This window comes from Malurus melanocephalus, unplaced genomic scaffold (genome assembly GCF_030028575.1).
Source record: "Malurus melanocephalus ecotype Western Australia unplaced genomic scaffold, MMel_1.1 scaffold_278, whole genome shotgun sequence".
Taxonomy (NCBI): domain Eukaryota; kingdom Metazoa; phylum Chordata; class Aves; order Passeriformes; family Maluridae; genus Malurus; species Malurus melanocephalus.
In genome coordinates, this window is record NW_026623510.1 from 930,635 (window position 1) to 946,540 (window position 15,906).

General features: G+C 43.2%; 1 protein-coding gene across 2 annotated transcripts in view; it reads left to right on the top strand.

The window, feature by feature from the left end:
- RANBP10 (RAN binding protein 10) overlaps nucleotides 1-15,906 on the top strand; it is a 58,372-nt gene that overhangs the window by 21,716 nt on the left and 20,750 nt on the right. For both annotated transcript variants that reach the window (XM_057376393.1, XM_057376392.1), the window contains exon 4: nucleotides 11,084-11,251. In XM_057376393.1, coding sequence (XP_057232376.1) covers nucleotides 11,084-11,251 — 168 coding nt within the window. The remainder of the gene's footprint in view (nucleotides 1-11,083; nucleotides 11,252-15,906) is intronic.

Consider the following 15,906-nt stretch of genomic DNA (forward strand, 5'->3'; position numbering starts at 1 on the left):
GTGCCAGTTCCTGTCCACAAAATTGCTTATGCTTCTGGTACCCTCTAATTTATCCTATCAAACCAGTTTGTAGGGCTGCATGTGAAATGGGTCATGTAATTGGGTTAATAATAGTGGGTGGGGGGCTCTGCTTGATTTTGGGGTTGTTATTAACTTGGATCTGTCCACTTGCCTGATTCATCACACAGGTAGTACAGGTTGAAACAGCTCCTTAGGGAAACTTCATTCTCGAAACACATGGATAACGATGGTCAGAGATTATTTTTGATATGTGTTGAAAACCTCAATTAAATTTTCCTCCAATTGACAGTTATCCTGATCATGGAGATGTTTTTACAAAGAGSCATCTTTCCAGGCATACTGGAAAGCTTTATTTTTTTTTTCTGTATAAGTCAAAATTAAGTTCATACTAAAGAAATTAATAAGAAATTTGGGCTTCTTCTAATGAAACAAAAGAATTCCTTTGAGCTTTAACTTTCATGTATTTTTAGTGTTAAGATTTTTTTTCCATATGGAATCAATCTCGTGTTCATTGAATGTAAAATACCATCACAGGAAAGTAATCTGAGGAGCACTTAATTTTTGTTTATCCTGGGCRTACACAACTCATTATATTGTTTCTTTTTCCATCTTCGTTCCAAATTCTATGTGCACATGTATTCTGCCTATATTTTAATGCCCTGCTGCATCTTTTGTTGAAGAATCTGAATTCCTCTGGCCTTTCTTAACTTACTCTCATCTTTTTCTTCCAGCTTCTAGTCTGCAGATCAGTTGAACACCTTCTAAAAATTAAAATTTAAAACCACAAAATTTTTAAAATCTGAAATTTTAGAATTCTCAAAATTATATGATCTTTATTTAAAAAAAATTCTTTGTGTCTTTGGGAATCTTTGTAGTTTGTGGTTGACTTGTCCACTGCCCATCAGCTTCAGCTGAGCTCCACTGAATGGCTCGGTTGTCTTCTCATCCCATGTCAGCTTTCTCTTTTTCAGTCAGTTTTTTCAGTTTATGTGCTGAATTCACCTGAACTTTCCAGCTTGAAACTGGACTCAGTTCACCTGAACTCTCCAGTATGAAAATTCCAGCTTGAATATTGCAGCAGATTTGTTGCATGTGYTGTGCATTCATTCACATCCTGTCTTTGTCCCCTGAAAGAACTGGAAGTTCTTTATTTCTCCTTCCTCATTTTTTTTTTCAGAAATGATTAAAGGGATTTCTGACAAAGTTTGGATTTGAAAGATTTTAATTTCATAGACATCCAAAGTTCAAACTTGCTGGTGTGATGAAAAGAATTAACTGGGTGTACTATGTGTGGGTGCCTTGTGGTGTAGGAGGGAAGGTTGTGGTCTGAATTTGTGTACAAGGATGGTGATGACGGTTTTGTTATAAATGACACATTGAGTGATTTGATATTTTAGATGAGTTTTTGTTATTTTTTGAATAACCTGAATTAACATCAGCCACTSTAATACTATGGTGGCTGCCAAAGTGCCATCCCCACACACTCCCATGCTCTGCACATTTGGGGTGTTGTCCCTAAAGGAGCTTATCGGGCACAGAACTGACACCCTTGGTTGGGTGGGATGTGTTTTAGAGTATGAGCCTCTGCTCAGGGCTGATACTGGCTGAGTTAGTGGAGCAGGGGGGGGTTGGACAGATGTCTCAGTTCTTCATGATACATGCTGRGGGGTGACACCAGAGCAAACAGGTCTGCAAATAGGTCAGACTTGATGCTGTCAGGTGTGTTCAGAGCTGAAGAGTAACAAAACCAGCTCCTGAACCACGCAATTGAGATGAATAACCTTTTAAATTAAAGTTAAATTTCATATCATGTTTTATTTATGGCTGTGTATATGAAAACTAGGATTGTATAAAGTAAAAGTTCCTGCCRTTTTCCCTTTCTGACTGACTTCAGTTCATGTGTTCGCTTGTATCGATTGTGATGATTGTTCTGTCTGCAGCCAGAAAAACTGCTGCCAGCCATTTGGTTGGGTTTTTAGGGAAGTGTTGGCTTTCTTTTTTCGTTTTTTTTCCCTTTGGTCTGTTCAATTAGACTGACTTTGGGCTCCCAGACTTCAGGTTTGACTGGAGGAAGCAGACTGAGGCTCCAGCTGAGCTCTCAGCAGCCGTGCCTCACCCTGGAGTAGTTGGGAAAGTGTTTTGCCATTAAAGCTGAACAAAACCATGAATCAGTGTTTAAGGACAGTAATCGTGGCCTGGGAAAATAACCAAAGAAAGCGTTTCCACTGGCCATTAAGTGCTCAAATCTCAGTCTGGGTAAGTGGTTCTGACTTACAGGGGTTATGGCTGTCATGCGCTTTTCTAACCCTGATTTCTGTGCCATATTTCTTTCGGAGCTGGGCTGGCCTCTTCTAAAGGTTCTGTGCTCTGTTCTCATGCAGCATGTTCCCAGAGATGTATGATATGGGCATGCTGAGCTCCTGTCWTTGCATGGAGCTCTCTGTCATCCAGCAGGTTGTGTTGGTTTTGTGCTGTGTGAGAGCAGTTTCCAAAGCAGAGCAGAGATGGCATTGCACAGTGGGGTTTGGGCTTTGGCCTTCACCAGTGCCACAGGTTGCATCTCCAGCTGTAGCACAGATTATATGAAATTCAGATATCTTAGTGACAGCTAAGAGTTGACTGGCACTTCAGAGACAGCAATTTAGCTGTCAGCTCAAGTTGTAATCACAGCCCTGCTTGTTTTTCAGATTAAAACAAATTCTTTAATATGGCTGTACCTATTGTCTGAGCCTTTTGGGTAAAGGTAACATCAACACAGAGCTTAGTTTCACTACAGCTCAAACTGCTGGGTAGCAGCTATTTCTATTGATGGATAAATATGATTCTCTTCGGAAGACACTGTTGCTTCACCTTGATTAATATGGAAAGTATTTAAGAAACCTCAGTGTAAGAATCTGAAAGGTCTTGTTGCAACCTCTTAACATCATGAGATGTRCTTCTCCTGGGAGACTTTTCTCTCTGTAAGGTCTTGTGTTTAGATAAGTGGGTTTTTGTTCATAATTTTCTTAGCTCATTAAATACCATTTTAGGGATTGTTTTTAATAGTAGCTGGACACGAGCCCCCTGCATTCTGCAGTGAATTCAAACATTGCTTTTGGCTGAGTCACTGAACTGTCCTGCCTTGATGTCTCTGTAAAATAACTCTTGCCCATTACATTGGAAGATTTTGCTGGAGGTGTCTTAATATTTTGTAAAGGTGTTCTTGCCCATCAGCTAAARGTTGAAAAGTTTGCCTATAAATGAATATGTGAATTATTTAGTATGATGAGATTTTAAATCTKTGTATATGATAAACTTCTGATTATAACTTGTTCTTTACCCCTCATCTGACTCTTTTTTGCCCATCCCTGTCCTGCATTGCTTTGTACCCCTGCTCTGCTCCCCACACCCTCCAGGGTGTTGTGTCAGGGAATATAATGGATATAATAGTTCAGTGGTGACCTGATCATGCTAGAGAGCTTTTCCTTTGTAGATGAAACAGCCTGTTCTGTAGTTGCTTTAACCATGGTGTGCTCTTCACAGGGCTGTAAATAGCTTGTAGCACATCTTGACCTCTCTGGTGTARGGGAAACCAGATCATGTTCTGACTCTGGCAGGAGATGGATCCATCAAGCTTGTAAGTTAGGAGGACTTGCCATCTTTATTCATTCAAGGAAGTAGGATTTTTATCTTGTTAATTGTGTTSTGTGGTGAGGTGCATGCTAAATAATAGTGAAATGGACTCCTTATAAATTTCTGGGKCTGGTGGAACAGACTTTTCCTGTTGAAAAGGCACTGCCTGTGTTGCAGCCATCCAGRGCCTTCTGGTTTTGTTTCTTCTCTTTATGAGTCAATGGGTAGTGTCACTTTATATAATGTGTAGACTGTGATTTGGTGTTGTTTTGAAGGCTAGTTGACATGCAGTAGCTATTAAATAGTAGGACTTGCTGATCTGGTCTAAAAATCACCATGCCATATCAATATTGCGAAAAATTGAGTTGTACAGTGTTACTCTTYTTGTTGTCTCCRTGGTGGATYRGGCAATGCTTGTTAGCACCCACRTTCTGCTCAATCTCCCAGACCCTTGAGTCATACTGATTTTTGGGTCACTGTGTCCTTTTTTTCCTCCTCTCTGTTAATATGAGAGATGTTGTGATTCCTTTTTTTCTTTTCTTTTTTTTCCTCTCCTTTGGATTCTTGCCACACACAAGTCTTGCCGTGAGGATTTGGTCTGAGTTTTGTCTCTTTTACAGTTGCAAGTACTTTATTGAAAAACATGGACTAGTTTTTGAGCCAAAGCTGTAGCCAGGCCTGCCAAGAGTCCTGCACTCTCTGATTAGCATCATCTGCTGTGGCTGTGCAGGAGCCAAACTGACTCTGCTTGATCTGCTGGGACCTGGGGTGAGGGGGAGGCCATGAGCAGCACTGCCTCGCTGCACCAGGGCCTTTTACAGGATTCTGTAGTTTTACAGGGATACTGCAAAGGTTACGGGTCCTGAACTCATCCAGCCCCTACTTTAGGAAGTTTGTGCTCTGTGGGGTGGAGTTTGTGCTCTGTGGTTTTATTCTCTGTACAAGCATTGGTCCTGTAGTGCAGGGTTTGACCTTCTACTGCATTCAGTCATTTTGCCACCTTGTAGAAGAAATAGAAGCTGTCACAAGTAAAAAAAGTTTGGGATGTTTCTAGCTAGGTTGTTTCTTCATATCCTGGTGTCTCTGGGTAAGTGGGTTTTAGGGTCCTTTTTTTTTTTACCCGTGACATGTTCTGGGCAGATGTCCAGGCCCTTGAAGTTCTGCCAGGGAGATGCTGTAATGTGTGAAGCACGCTGTTCCCTGGTCCTATTCCTGTCCTGCAGTTGGTGTTGTGACTGTACCTAGACAGTTGTTCCATGCCAGGACTGTGKCTCCCCTATGCCCACCACCCCAAATCTATAACATAGATTGCAGTGGCCACTGAGCAGCTGTTTTTGTAGGCTTATTATGGAAAAAGAAAGATGTGTTGCAGCACTAATAGCTGATCTGATTCTGAAGCATGGTTGAATAAACAAAAGAAAAGTGACCACCTTGCTRTCACCCAAACATGTGATGTGTGTGCAGCTTGGTAAAGCTTGGCATAAATGCTGTAAAACTGAATTACAGCTGAGAGAATCTGCTGCACCACAGATGCTTCCTGGGGCAGCAGTGTTTTCATGGCCAGACATTTGCAGACTTCTCATGGCCAGGCATTTGGCTTCTGAGGCTGTAGGAACGCCAGAGCTTGTTCAGCCTTCCCCCTTGCTGGGGGCAAAGGCCTGYATTCACTGTTCTGCACTAATGTGCATCAGAGGCACATCACAGTCCACTTGCAGAGCCAAATCCACTGGAAGATGTGGTAATCAACAGAGGGTGGTTCCACTTCTCCTGTGGTACTGGCTCCTGCCCCATATTCATTGTTYTGTCCCTGCTCAGCCCAGGACATTGTAGGAGCAGCATCCCATTTCTTTGTGCACCAGATTCCATCTGCTCAGCCTCTGTTGAGCATGCCTTCCCCTGCCCTGACCTCATGCTCTGCTGCTGCCAAGGACCCTTAGCTGGCTGAGCAATAGCAGCCTKCTCAGCACAGTGCATGGAAAAGGCYCTGCCTCCAACTGGAACATGATCCAGCAGCAACTCTGGGCTCTGCTGCTGCCTCCACCCTCCACATCCCATTCCCCAAGCACTGTACAAGCAAAGTTTGTACATCTGTTTCTGCTGGACTTKGGATTCAATAAATCTTATAAAATTATTTTGTTTGGTTTATTTTAGTGTGTTGACACAAGTTCTTGTCCCTTTGCAGCTAGTGTTTGCGCACCACTTGCCCTGGCATGGGCAGCTGTGGGAAGCTAGGATTGCTGGCCAGGGGAGTGGGAAGAGGAATGTCACAGGGAAAATACTGGACAAGAATAGAGAGGGGAAAAAAATGAAAAGTCTTTCAAAATGTGTAAGAGAGAAAGTAGGTACAGATAAAATTTGGGAAGACTGTAGAGCAGTCACTGGGGTCTGTCCTGAAGAATAAGACTCAAACTTTCACTGAATGTGCAGTGAGCGAGGCCCTGCCCTTTGCAGCAGCTTCTGCACTCATTGCRTTGAATGCTTGGTCTGAGCTGCAGTTGAACATGTTTCTCCTCTGGAATGTTCATGGGAAGGCAATGGTCCATGTGTCAGTGATAAAGTTCATCTGTCTGCCATCATCTTTATCCTGGCAAGTGCAGAGCAGAAAGAGTCTGATATGTCTGGCTATTGCTCACTGGAAATGTGTATTTTCCATGATCTCTGGGCCTTGTGTGTCAGTCCTTTGGCATGTCATCAGAGGGGATCTCAGTACAGATCCCTGTGGGTGTTGCCTTCCCTGTTCTCCTGTGCCCAGTGGCAAGTTTGACATGTTTGAACCTTGATTACTGGGGGATGTCATCACTTTGCTTTCTTCTCCACCCTGTGTGAATGAAGCGTCAGGCCAGAAAAGGCATAGTGAAAATACTGCCCTGTAGCTTCCATCAGACCATCCTGCCTCACCATCCATCCATCCATCCATCCATCCATCCATCCATCCATCCATCCATCCATCCTTCCATCCTTCCATCCTTCCGTCCATCTTCTCCATGATGCTCCACACTTCCAAGGCTGAGCAGCATATCCAGATCCTGGTTTTCCTATGTGTGTGATGTAGCCACAATGCTCTTGAAGCAGAAAGCTAAAACGCYGCATTATTTCCATGGTGATGAGAGRTAAARGGTGTCCCAGCTCAACAGAACCACTTCCCACTTGCTGCCTTCTGRGCCAGAGCCTGATCTCAGGTACAGAGATCACAATCTGACCAAAAACTCAAGAGTAAAGCAGGGCTGATATTGAATGAGAAAGTTGGGATTGAACAGGGATGGATGTAGGACAATCAGGGATAGTAGTAGCACRCTACATCTAACTTCAGTGCTTGCTTAAGAGTGAGTGTTTATCAGTTTATCCTGTAATTGTGTCCTCAAGTAACTCAAGTTTTTTTCTGCCACGTGTCTGGCATTGCATAATTCTGACCTGTTTATCAAGCAGCAGCAATGGAACTTGCTGTTCATTTTTTTCTCCTATGTGTTGGGATCAAGGTAGTCTGCCAAGAAGGTCAGCATATCAGCTTTTTCTTGTTAGCAGGCCAAACAGAATTTCAGTTCGGTGCTGAACATACAAAAATGTCCTCCCAAGCCGTACTCAGGGTTTTTGTTTTTCTTTCTTACTATTCTTTGATTGCACAATCTGAGCTTTTTTGCATCTTGTTACTAAATATATATGTTGGGTTTGGGTGTTGAAGGGTTCAATTCAAAGGGATGTAAATTTAACCTCTTTTCTCTCAATAGCTGCTGAGGTCCTGTAGAGTGGTTGTGATTGTATATTTGCAYGTTGAAAGGGTTGTCTTCAAATTGAGCTGTAGGGGGAACAGGCTTAGAGTCAGGACATTGAGGTTCTGCTTGACCACTGCCATGGGSCAGGTGGCCAAATCCTTTCTGTTTTCAGCCTGTCTCCCCTTTTTAAAATGATTTTGTRCTTTTGAAGAGAGGATGGGGRAGGGAAAGGAAAGGAAAGGAGAGAACTGTGTTAACTGGACCCTGCAGCCACTCTAACTTGCTTGATTTCAGTCTATAGGGTGTARTCCATCAGGAGTCCATGACCTGGGTTTTATAAGAAAAGGTGCATTCTCCAGTTTGGTTCAGATTTCTGAAATGTTTGAGGAATCTGCACTTGCATTTGAGAATTTTTAGACTTGGTCATAACTGCATGTAGGTACATAAAAATACTCATGCTACAACAAAGAGTTTGACAGCATAACTGCAAGCAGTGCAAATGTGTCTCCCACTACTTGGATTGGATATTCTGTAGTTCTTGCATTGGAGGAGATGGCAAATTATGGATTTGGTGGTACTCCAGAATATACACCAATATGCAGACCTCTGCCAAATCCCCCATAATTATCCCTTTTCCAGGCTGATGACTCCTGACTTAATTGGCTATTTCCTGCTTTTCTGGCCATCATCATCAYCTGAACCTTTTCTGGCTTAACCATGTTGCTGAAGATGAATGAAGGTGTCCCATGGAGAAGGGAAACAGACTGTAGTTTTTCTCTGCACTGCTCCCYAGCTCTCTACAAGCTAATCCTAGCATTTTCCCTTCATTGTCCTTTTTACCACTGACCTGATGTTTCCATGAAGTCATTGTAATCACTCCARAATGCATCACTGCTCTTGTGACAATGCTTCCTCTGCACAGATTCTAATGTGCATCTCCCTGCTGGTGCACATCGCCTCTGCTGGCTCCCACAGCTCCCCCAGCCCCTCTCCCCACCCTCAATCTCACAGTCTTCAGCAGCTTAAGCAGAATATCCCAGGATAGAGAGGAAAACCTTGGGAGAACCCATGCAGGAGCAGTTTGTGACTGGTAACTCATTCCAAYAATTCTCTTCTGAGAGCATGTGGGTATCACCTCATCTCTGCCTTCCAGGTGACTTCTGGAACCACTTGAATACAAATGGCATAGAGGTGAAACTGTCCAGAAAATTTGCAGCTGCAGGTGTGGGGATGGCTTTCAGGAAGTCCTGATTCAGTGCTTATTAAAGCCCTGCTGGGTTTTGTAGAGGAAGGAGCTGTTGAGTAACTGGAGGCTGGAATGGTGCTGTGGGAGTCACAGAGGAGGCTGTAATATGCTGGACCCATTCCTAGGTGGCGATAGCAAATTGTTAATGATGCAAGAAAAGCCCAAGTTTTCAGGAAATGTTTTGAGAAAAGTTGGGAGTCTGTRTTTTCAAAATACATGTGATGAGTTACTGCCCACTCTGCTGGTAATCCAGGATAATGCCCAGTGCTTTCAGTAGGGATATGCTATTTAAGTCAACAGGCCCAGATAACTTTGACCTAGAAGTACTAGAAGTGCTGATTGTTGTTTTTAATTCAGATTATTAGGAAGTTTCTGAAGATTGGCTGAAGCTGGCCAGTGCTGGAATGGCCAGTATGCCACCGCCCTCATGTTTATTCTGGACAGAATTTTAGAAAACAGGGATCTAGTTTTTATTAATAAATAACTTAGGATTAGACATATAATTAAAGCCACTCGACTTATGTTTACAGTGAGTACAGTAAGTTCACTCAAACAACTCTGGTTTGTTTTTTTAAGATGACCATGGTGATTTGATAAGGCTGACAGTCTAGATTTAAAGCCCCTAGTGTGGTGTCAAGTCAAGGTTCAGCCCTACACAACATTTGAGCTGAAAAAGTGCATGTCATTAGCAAAGTGCTARGTGAGCAGATTGCCTTAACAGGTTATGTTGGGGCTTTTCTAGGGAGAATAAGATTCAAAACAAGCTTTTTCCAGGCATTGTTGCAGTATATACCACGTTTGTCATTGTCTCCAAGGCCTTTATTCAGTCACTTCTCACTGGAGTTCACCACCACCTTTGGTGCTACAGCAAGAACTGACACTGTAAAGCTCAAGTCATAAAGGAGCAGGAGGAGGGGTTTTTCAGGGATCAGCTGTGATCTGTAGGTAGTGAAGCCTTTATTTCTTGCACTAGAGAACCAGTAATGTCTGCACTGGCACAAGTATTTTGAGAGATCATCCTCACAGTCATGCTGTTGTATTTCTCACAGGAGCYGTACCCAGTACATGATGTGTGAGCACTTCACCATTTGGATGTAACTGATGACAWGTTCTTGATACATGCTTTGTAATACTAGGAATGTTTTGTATGCAGAAGACCTAGAAATTTTTATTTGGATTGTATTATGAGTAGGTTAGGAGATAAATTGATTTATTATGTGACTTACAACTTACCAACAGCTTCATTAGAGCAATTCTGAGCTGACAGTCATGTAACAGGTTTGGTTTGGGGAGACTAAAATAACAGATCAGTAATGGCAACATAGAAGATAAATGGGATAGCGGAAAGGAGCCACAGTTTTAAAAATTCAAAAATATTTCAATGATATTTTTACTGGATGGAGTCTTAGCAGTGGAAGTTTGACAACAGACTCTAGAGCCCCTATCACTTCCTCCTTTGTTTTGGCAAATTGGTTTGGCATCGTTTTTGTGCTTGCTGAGGGTGCTGCCTGTGCTGTTGTCTCTGTCTTTCAYAAAGATATGAAACAGGACTGGTGCTACTGTCAACAGCTTGTTTGGAGCTGATCCGAGGGAAGACAGAGCTGACTCCTGGGACATCTCAGTCTGTTCCCGTTGGATTTGTGGGATTTTATTAGAGGAAATTACTCACCATTTCTAGACTAGGATTTGCTGGGAGTCCTTCACACCTTTCACTCCCCAACTTTGCTCTGAGGTCCAGAATCTTGGACTGTGGCATGTTTCAGTTTTGCTTCATTGCCTGATATTCCCCACTGGCATTCCTTTTGTGTGGTGCAATAAATGGGGGCTTTWGGCACACACTGAATGTTTYTTGCTTTTCTGAGAAACCCTGAGCATRTGGGTGCTGATACCTCAGTGTTGTAGCACTGTTTTACAGTGTTACTGGCAGAAGAAATGAAAGATATTAATATTATAATTGACCGCTTTGCAAACAGCCTCATTGACATTTGAGGGTTGTGTTTTAAGCCATCTGCAGARCGGGAAATATTATTGCCCAAGGGAAACCTAATAATCCTTATTAACTGTTAAAAGGGAAATGCAGATTYGAGAATGCAAAAATTGCCTCTGTCCATTTGGTACACCTGTGACAGCACTTACATACAAAGCTGCTACTGTGAGAATTATTTTGTTAAATGCTTTTCCTGGAAGATTGTGTTTTTGGGAAACAAGTGTTTTACAAGAGGAGTTTGTTTCACCTCAGACAAGRTAAAAGAGAAACAGGGGTTTAACATTATTTCTCATAAGGGATAAATGATGTTGAGATGCAAATGATAAGTTCTGTTTAAAGACCTTAATTTCAATTACCAGTATGTGAAAATTAATACTGGGATGAATCAGGAGTGAGAATCAAATTTTAAAATTCCTACAGAAAATGGTGTCCTGAGAGCTGTGGTTCCATGTGTTTTGGCTGCTCTGGCTTCACTCCTGTTCTGTTCTTTTGCCTTATCTTTTGCAGGGTGGGATAAACATTCTTATGGGTACCACGGTGACGATGGGCACTCCTTCTGTTCCTCGGGGACAGGGCAGCCCTACGGCCCCACRTTCACCACCGGAGATGTGATCGGCTGCTGTGTCAACCTTATCAACAATACCTGCTTCTACACGAAAAATGGCCACAGTTTAGGTAAGTGAAGGAAGGTGTTCTCAGGAGAGGGATACTCCAGCCCTGCTCTCAYCTCTCTTTAATACTTTGCTTGTATTGTAACTCTTGTCCCACACCTGTGAGTAAGGTTTAAGAAATGGCAGAGGAAAAGAGCACTCAGCAGCAGTCAGGAGTTGTAAATTGGCTCCAAGACAGAAATACTTCCAGCAGGTAAAATGGTTTTTACGCTGCTCAATTCGTTTAGATACTTTAGAATTTCATCCCCAGCTTCTACTGCTTTCCTCAGCTACTGCACAGGAGGTGGGAGGTTGGCTAAGGTGTCTGATGGCTGGGTAACAGGGAAAGAAAGAAGTTGGAAGTTTAAATAGTGTGTTATTAACTGCCTACAAAGCCACAGTACTGCTGTCTTCCTTTTTGAAGGCACTTGAACATCTGAAAGCCTCAACACGCTGGTCCGAGTATTCCGAAAGCCAAACATTAATTCAGCACAAGAGATCTTATTTAACCACTAAGCTATWATTTGGGTCATTCCACACTTGTTTCAGTAATTGTCCTAAAGTTAAGGACTTAACATTTTTGTCCAAATTARTATCTCAGATGTTTTCCAGGCATCTGTCATATCTGATTTGTCTGAAATGGATACATGTGGTCATTTTCCTCTGAAATACTTTTGCTTTGATGACATGTTCTCCACCCCAGATAAATTCTTGTCCTTTTTTTTTTTTTTTCACGTAAGATGTACAGTAAGTTTTTATAAATTAATCTCGCTTTTTGTGCTGGGATTCATTTGATTTGGCAGGAAGGGACAAGCACTCCTTTCCTTTGCTTCTCCTTGCTGTGTCAATTCTACTTTGTTGAATTCAAGATTACATTGATAGAAAAATACCCCACTCAAAACACTTAACAGAGCAAAGTTGTTTTGAGTTACTGGCTGGGCTGAAGGAAGGAGTGGGATTGGAGTGCAGTTTGTGCCTGGAGAGTGCAGAATTTCTGGTGAGCTCTTGGGAAGTGTACTGGATTCCCCAGTATTAGAGAGAGATGAACATACTGGAGAGAGTGCAACAAAGGTGGTGAAGTGTTTGGAGCATCTGTTCTGGGAGGAAAAGCTGGGAGAGCTGGGGCTGTTCAGGCTGCCCATGTCAGTCCAGTGCTGGTAAGAAGTAGAGGCTTGAAAGCAGCAGCTGATGGTGTAGAGCAGGAACTTTTGCTTGGGAATGAGACAAGATCATGCAACAGCGACTGAGGTGATGAAATAGTTAAAAASATTTCACAAAATCTCTCCTTTTAGTCGCTGTCCTTGATTTTTTGCATGTACTTACACAGAAGCCCTGTYGTGGTTTGTGCTGTGCTCTTCTGGATGTTTTCTGTTGTTGAGGCAGGTGGTTTTCCAGCTTCACTGTTTTTCACCCTGACTGTACTGTTACTTTTCATCACAACAAAAGTGTGAGAGTCAGGAGGAGGCCAGATCTTCTATTTAATGAATACAAGTTTATTAATTTGAAATTTAATATCCTTTTAATGAACAGAATCTGCACAGTATAAGCTGTATCAGTTGAAAAGTTGTCGCTTTCTCCGCCTCCTGGGTTTTGTACCCAGGACTGTGTTGTGCCTGGGTGTCTGGGCAGCTGGAGCCAAATAAAGAGCCCAGTTCAGTAACTTCCATGTTGCCTTTTGTCATTGCCACCCTCTGATTCTTTGCCTCATGTCCTTGCTCATAGATTTGTTTTGTTTGGGACATTCAGAGTTCTTTACAGCAGTGAAGTTACCTAGTCTTCCTTCCTTAAATTTTAGTGTTCCCACTCCTTCAAAGATGGAGCTTTTTTTGGACAGAAAGCTCATGTTTTTTCTAGTCTGACATTGAATGACCCCTTGAGGAAAAGCCCTGGGTGAACAATGCCAGTGGGAAGAAACAGGAAAGGAAAGGAATTAAGTTACCATGCTCAGAGAACACCATCAGATGTAAATATTGCTGTTCCCTGAGTGTTCTCTTGAGCTCTTCAGAGCTCTTCAGTACACAGGACATGAGCTGTCTGAGAAGAGGACAGGTAGAAGCCTCCTGAGCATTCACAGCTGGCTCCTGTGTGTACCAGCTTTTCTTTGAGCTGTAGTGGCAAAATGGTTGTACGGAGAGAGGGGAGATGGTGTGGTTGAAGGAGACAGGGATGGAAGTGCAGAATGGAGCTGTGGACCTCAGGCCTTGCTGGGTGACCACAAAAGCTTGAGGAACATTTTACTGCTTTTTACAAAAGCAGAATGGAAACCTCATCTGGGGAGGATGTTAAGGGCAAGCAGTGCCTGTCTGTGTCACTGACAGAGAAACACAGCATCCAGGAGAAGAGCTTCCTGTGGAATGCTGAGCACAGGAGCCCCTTGGCCAGGGGTCACAATCAGGCTGTCACACAGCTCCTCGTGGGCACAGAGCAGAGAGGTGCAAGGAGGGGGTGACACAGGTGTCAGCAGAGGAACCAAGGCCAAATGGAGGCTGGAGCAGGGGTTTATTTGGAAGTCAGAATGCTTTCTTCCCTGATGGAGGCAACTCCTTGAAGGTGTTGAACTCATTTCTGTGTTGTGTAAACTCAAGGTTTACCGGGAAGGGGATGAATGTGTATTTTCCCTGCCATAAAGCTGTGGAAGCCATGTATGTCTCCTTCTAGGAGATGAGGTAATTGTGTAATGCTACTGCAGATGCCCAGAATATTCATGAGTCCAATCAGCCCCTTTGTGAGGACAGTTAGCTTCAGAGCAGGGTTTCAGGATTTGAATTTGTCTTGCTTTTAATGGAATTACTGTAGCTATGTCTTTCCAATTCTCTCTTCACCATTTAAGTCCTCTCCTTTCATCTGTTTGTTAGACACCCCCCTTTTATTTTTCTTGCAATTTCTTCTGTTGCTTAACTATTATCTTCCATTGTCTCCATACTTTTTCATTTAATCAGATCCATCAGGAGCACTGTATAAGAACTGTTTTCTTGGCCATCACAAATTCTGGATGTTCTGGTTGGAGCTAAGTCTTGAACTTTGTTTGGAGACGTCACATGAAAACTGTTTGACATCGTATGTAGTCTTAATTCTCTGTTCTGGAAAATGTCTTGAATGTCTTCTGGCTGCTGATGAAACACTTTTGACAAGTTCTGAGCAGAGTCCTGGCAGTAAAAAACATGAGATGTGGCTAGAAGTGTGATGAGAGTGAATTTGGAAAGAAAGGGGGAGAAATGTTGGGGCGCCAGCCATTRAGCAGAAAGTCTTGGACCAGGACATGAGCAGGAAGTGTGACTGCTACAGGTCTCTGGGTTTAAGTGGATGAGCTCGCTCAGGGACTGGTGTAGGAGTGTCTCAGATCTCAGACTTTGTCAGCAGACCAAGGTAAATGGAGCAGCAGGGCTATAAAAAGAGCATACAACCCTCTGAAGTCTTGGCATAGAAAACTTCCCATAGTTTGAGTTCTAGTGCAGGCTCTTGGAAAGACCAAGTTAACCTATGAAGTAAAAGATCCTTTCGACAGCCAGTTTAGAGACTAAGAGGAGCACTGGGGATACTGAAGAAATCTGTTGTCATAGAGAGATACAGGTGTCAGTCCCAGATTTAATGTGTTTGCCCGCAGCGCTTAAAATGAAGTTTTCAGAGAGTAAGAGCATTGAGGTGTTCAAAACAAGACTTCAGATTAATCAAATTTAAAATCACAGAATCCTGGAATGGTTTGGGGCAGAAGGGACCTTAAAGATCATGTTGTTCCAACCCYTKTGCTGTGGGCAGGGACACCTTCCACTGGACAGGGCCCCATCCACCCTGGCCTTGAACACTTCCAGGGATGGGGCAGCCACAGCTGCTCTGGACAATCTGTGCCAGGGCCTCASTGCCCTCATTCACWGCCAAAATGGACAGAAAATACCAGACTTGGCTACAGCCTTGCTCCCCTATGAGCAGTTTTACCCAAGTGGCCTGGCTGGAGGGTGGCTGTTTCCAAGGGYGTGTAGAGCTGTGTGGGTTTGACGGTGCTTCTCCTCAGCAGCATGTTGGAGAAGTGTTCAAATATTTTCCTGGGCTGGCATTTCCTGGTCTGCTCTTTAGGATGCCCACCCTGCTGAATGTGTTGTGTTCATTGCAATCCACCAGCACTGCTTAAGGATTCTCTGGGTCACAGTTACCTAAGCAGATGCTGGAGGAGTGCCCTGCCRTGCAGGCAATGGAGTGCTGTGGCTGATCACCCAAATGTGTGTTGTCTTGTGCAAATTGAATTCTAAAAATGGCAGTCATGAGGCAGACAGGGTGATTGTTGCTGGGTGGAGAGTAGAGGTAGGCTGGAAGGTCCATGAACAYGGTGTGTGCATGGRGTTGTGTGTAAGTGCACTTGAGTCRTGGAAAGGTGGAAATCCTTAGAYTGGATGGCAGGTGRAGATGTCAATCACACTGTGCCCTAGCACTGAACCTTCATTTAATGTCTTTATATCACTGCCTTGATGATCACATTAACACCATGGACTTAGAGGGAGGCTCTTCACAGACCCTCTCTTCCTTCCTGACCTCTTGATTTATCCAGTCTTTAAGAAGGCTGTGGTTTTTAATTGGATCCAGGCTTTGGAGGGGCTGCAGAGAAAGAAAAGTTTCCCATGCAAGCTGTGAATATTTCACTTTSTGCTGTTGGCTTTCCTGGATGCAGGTGTGCAGCAGTTCAGATGC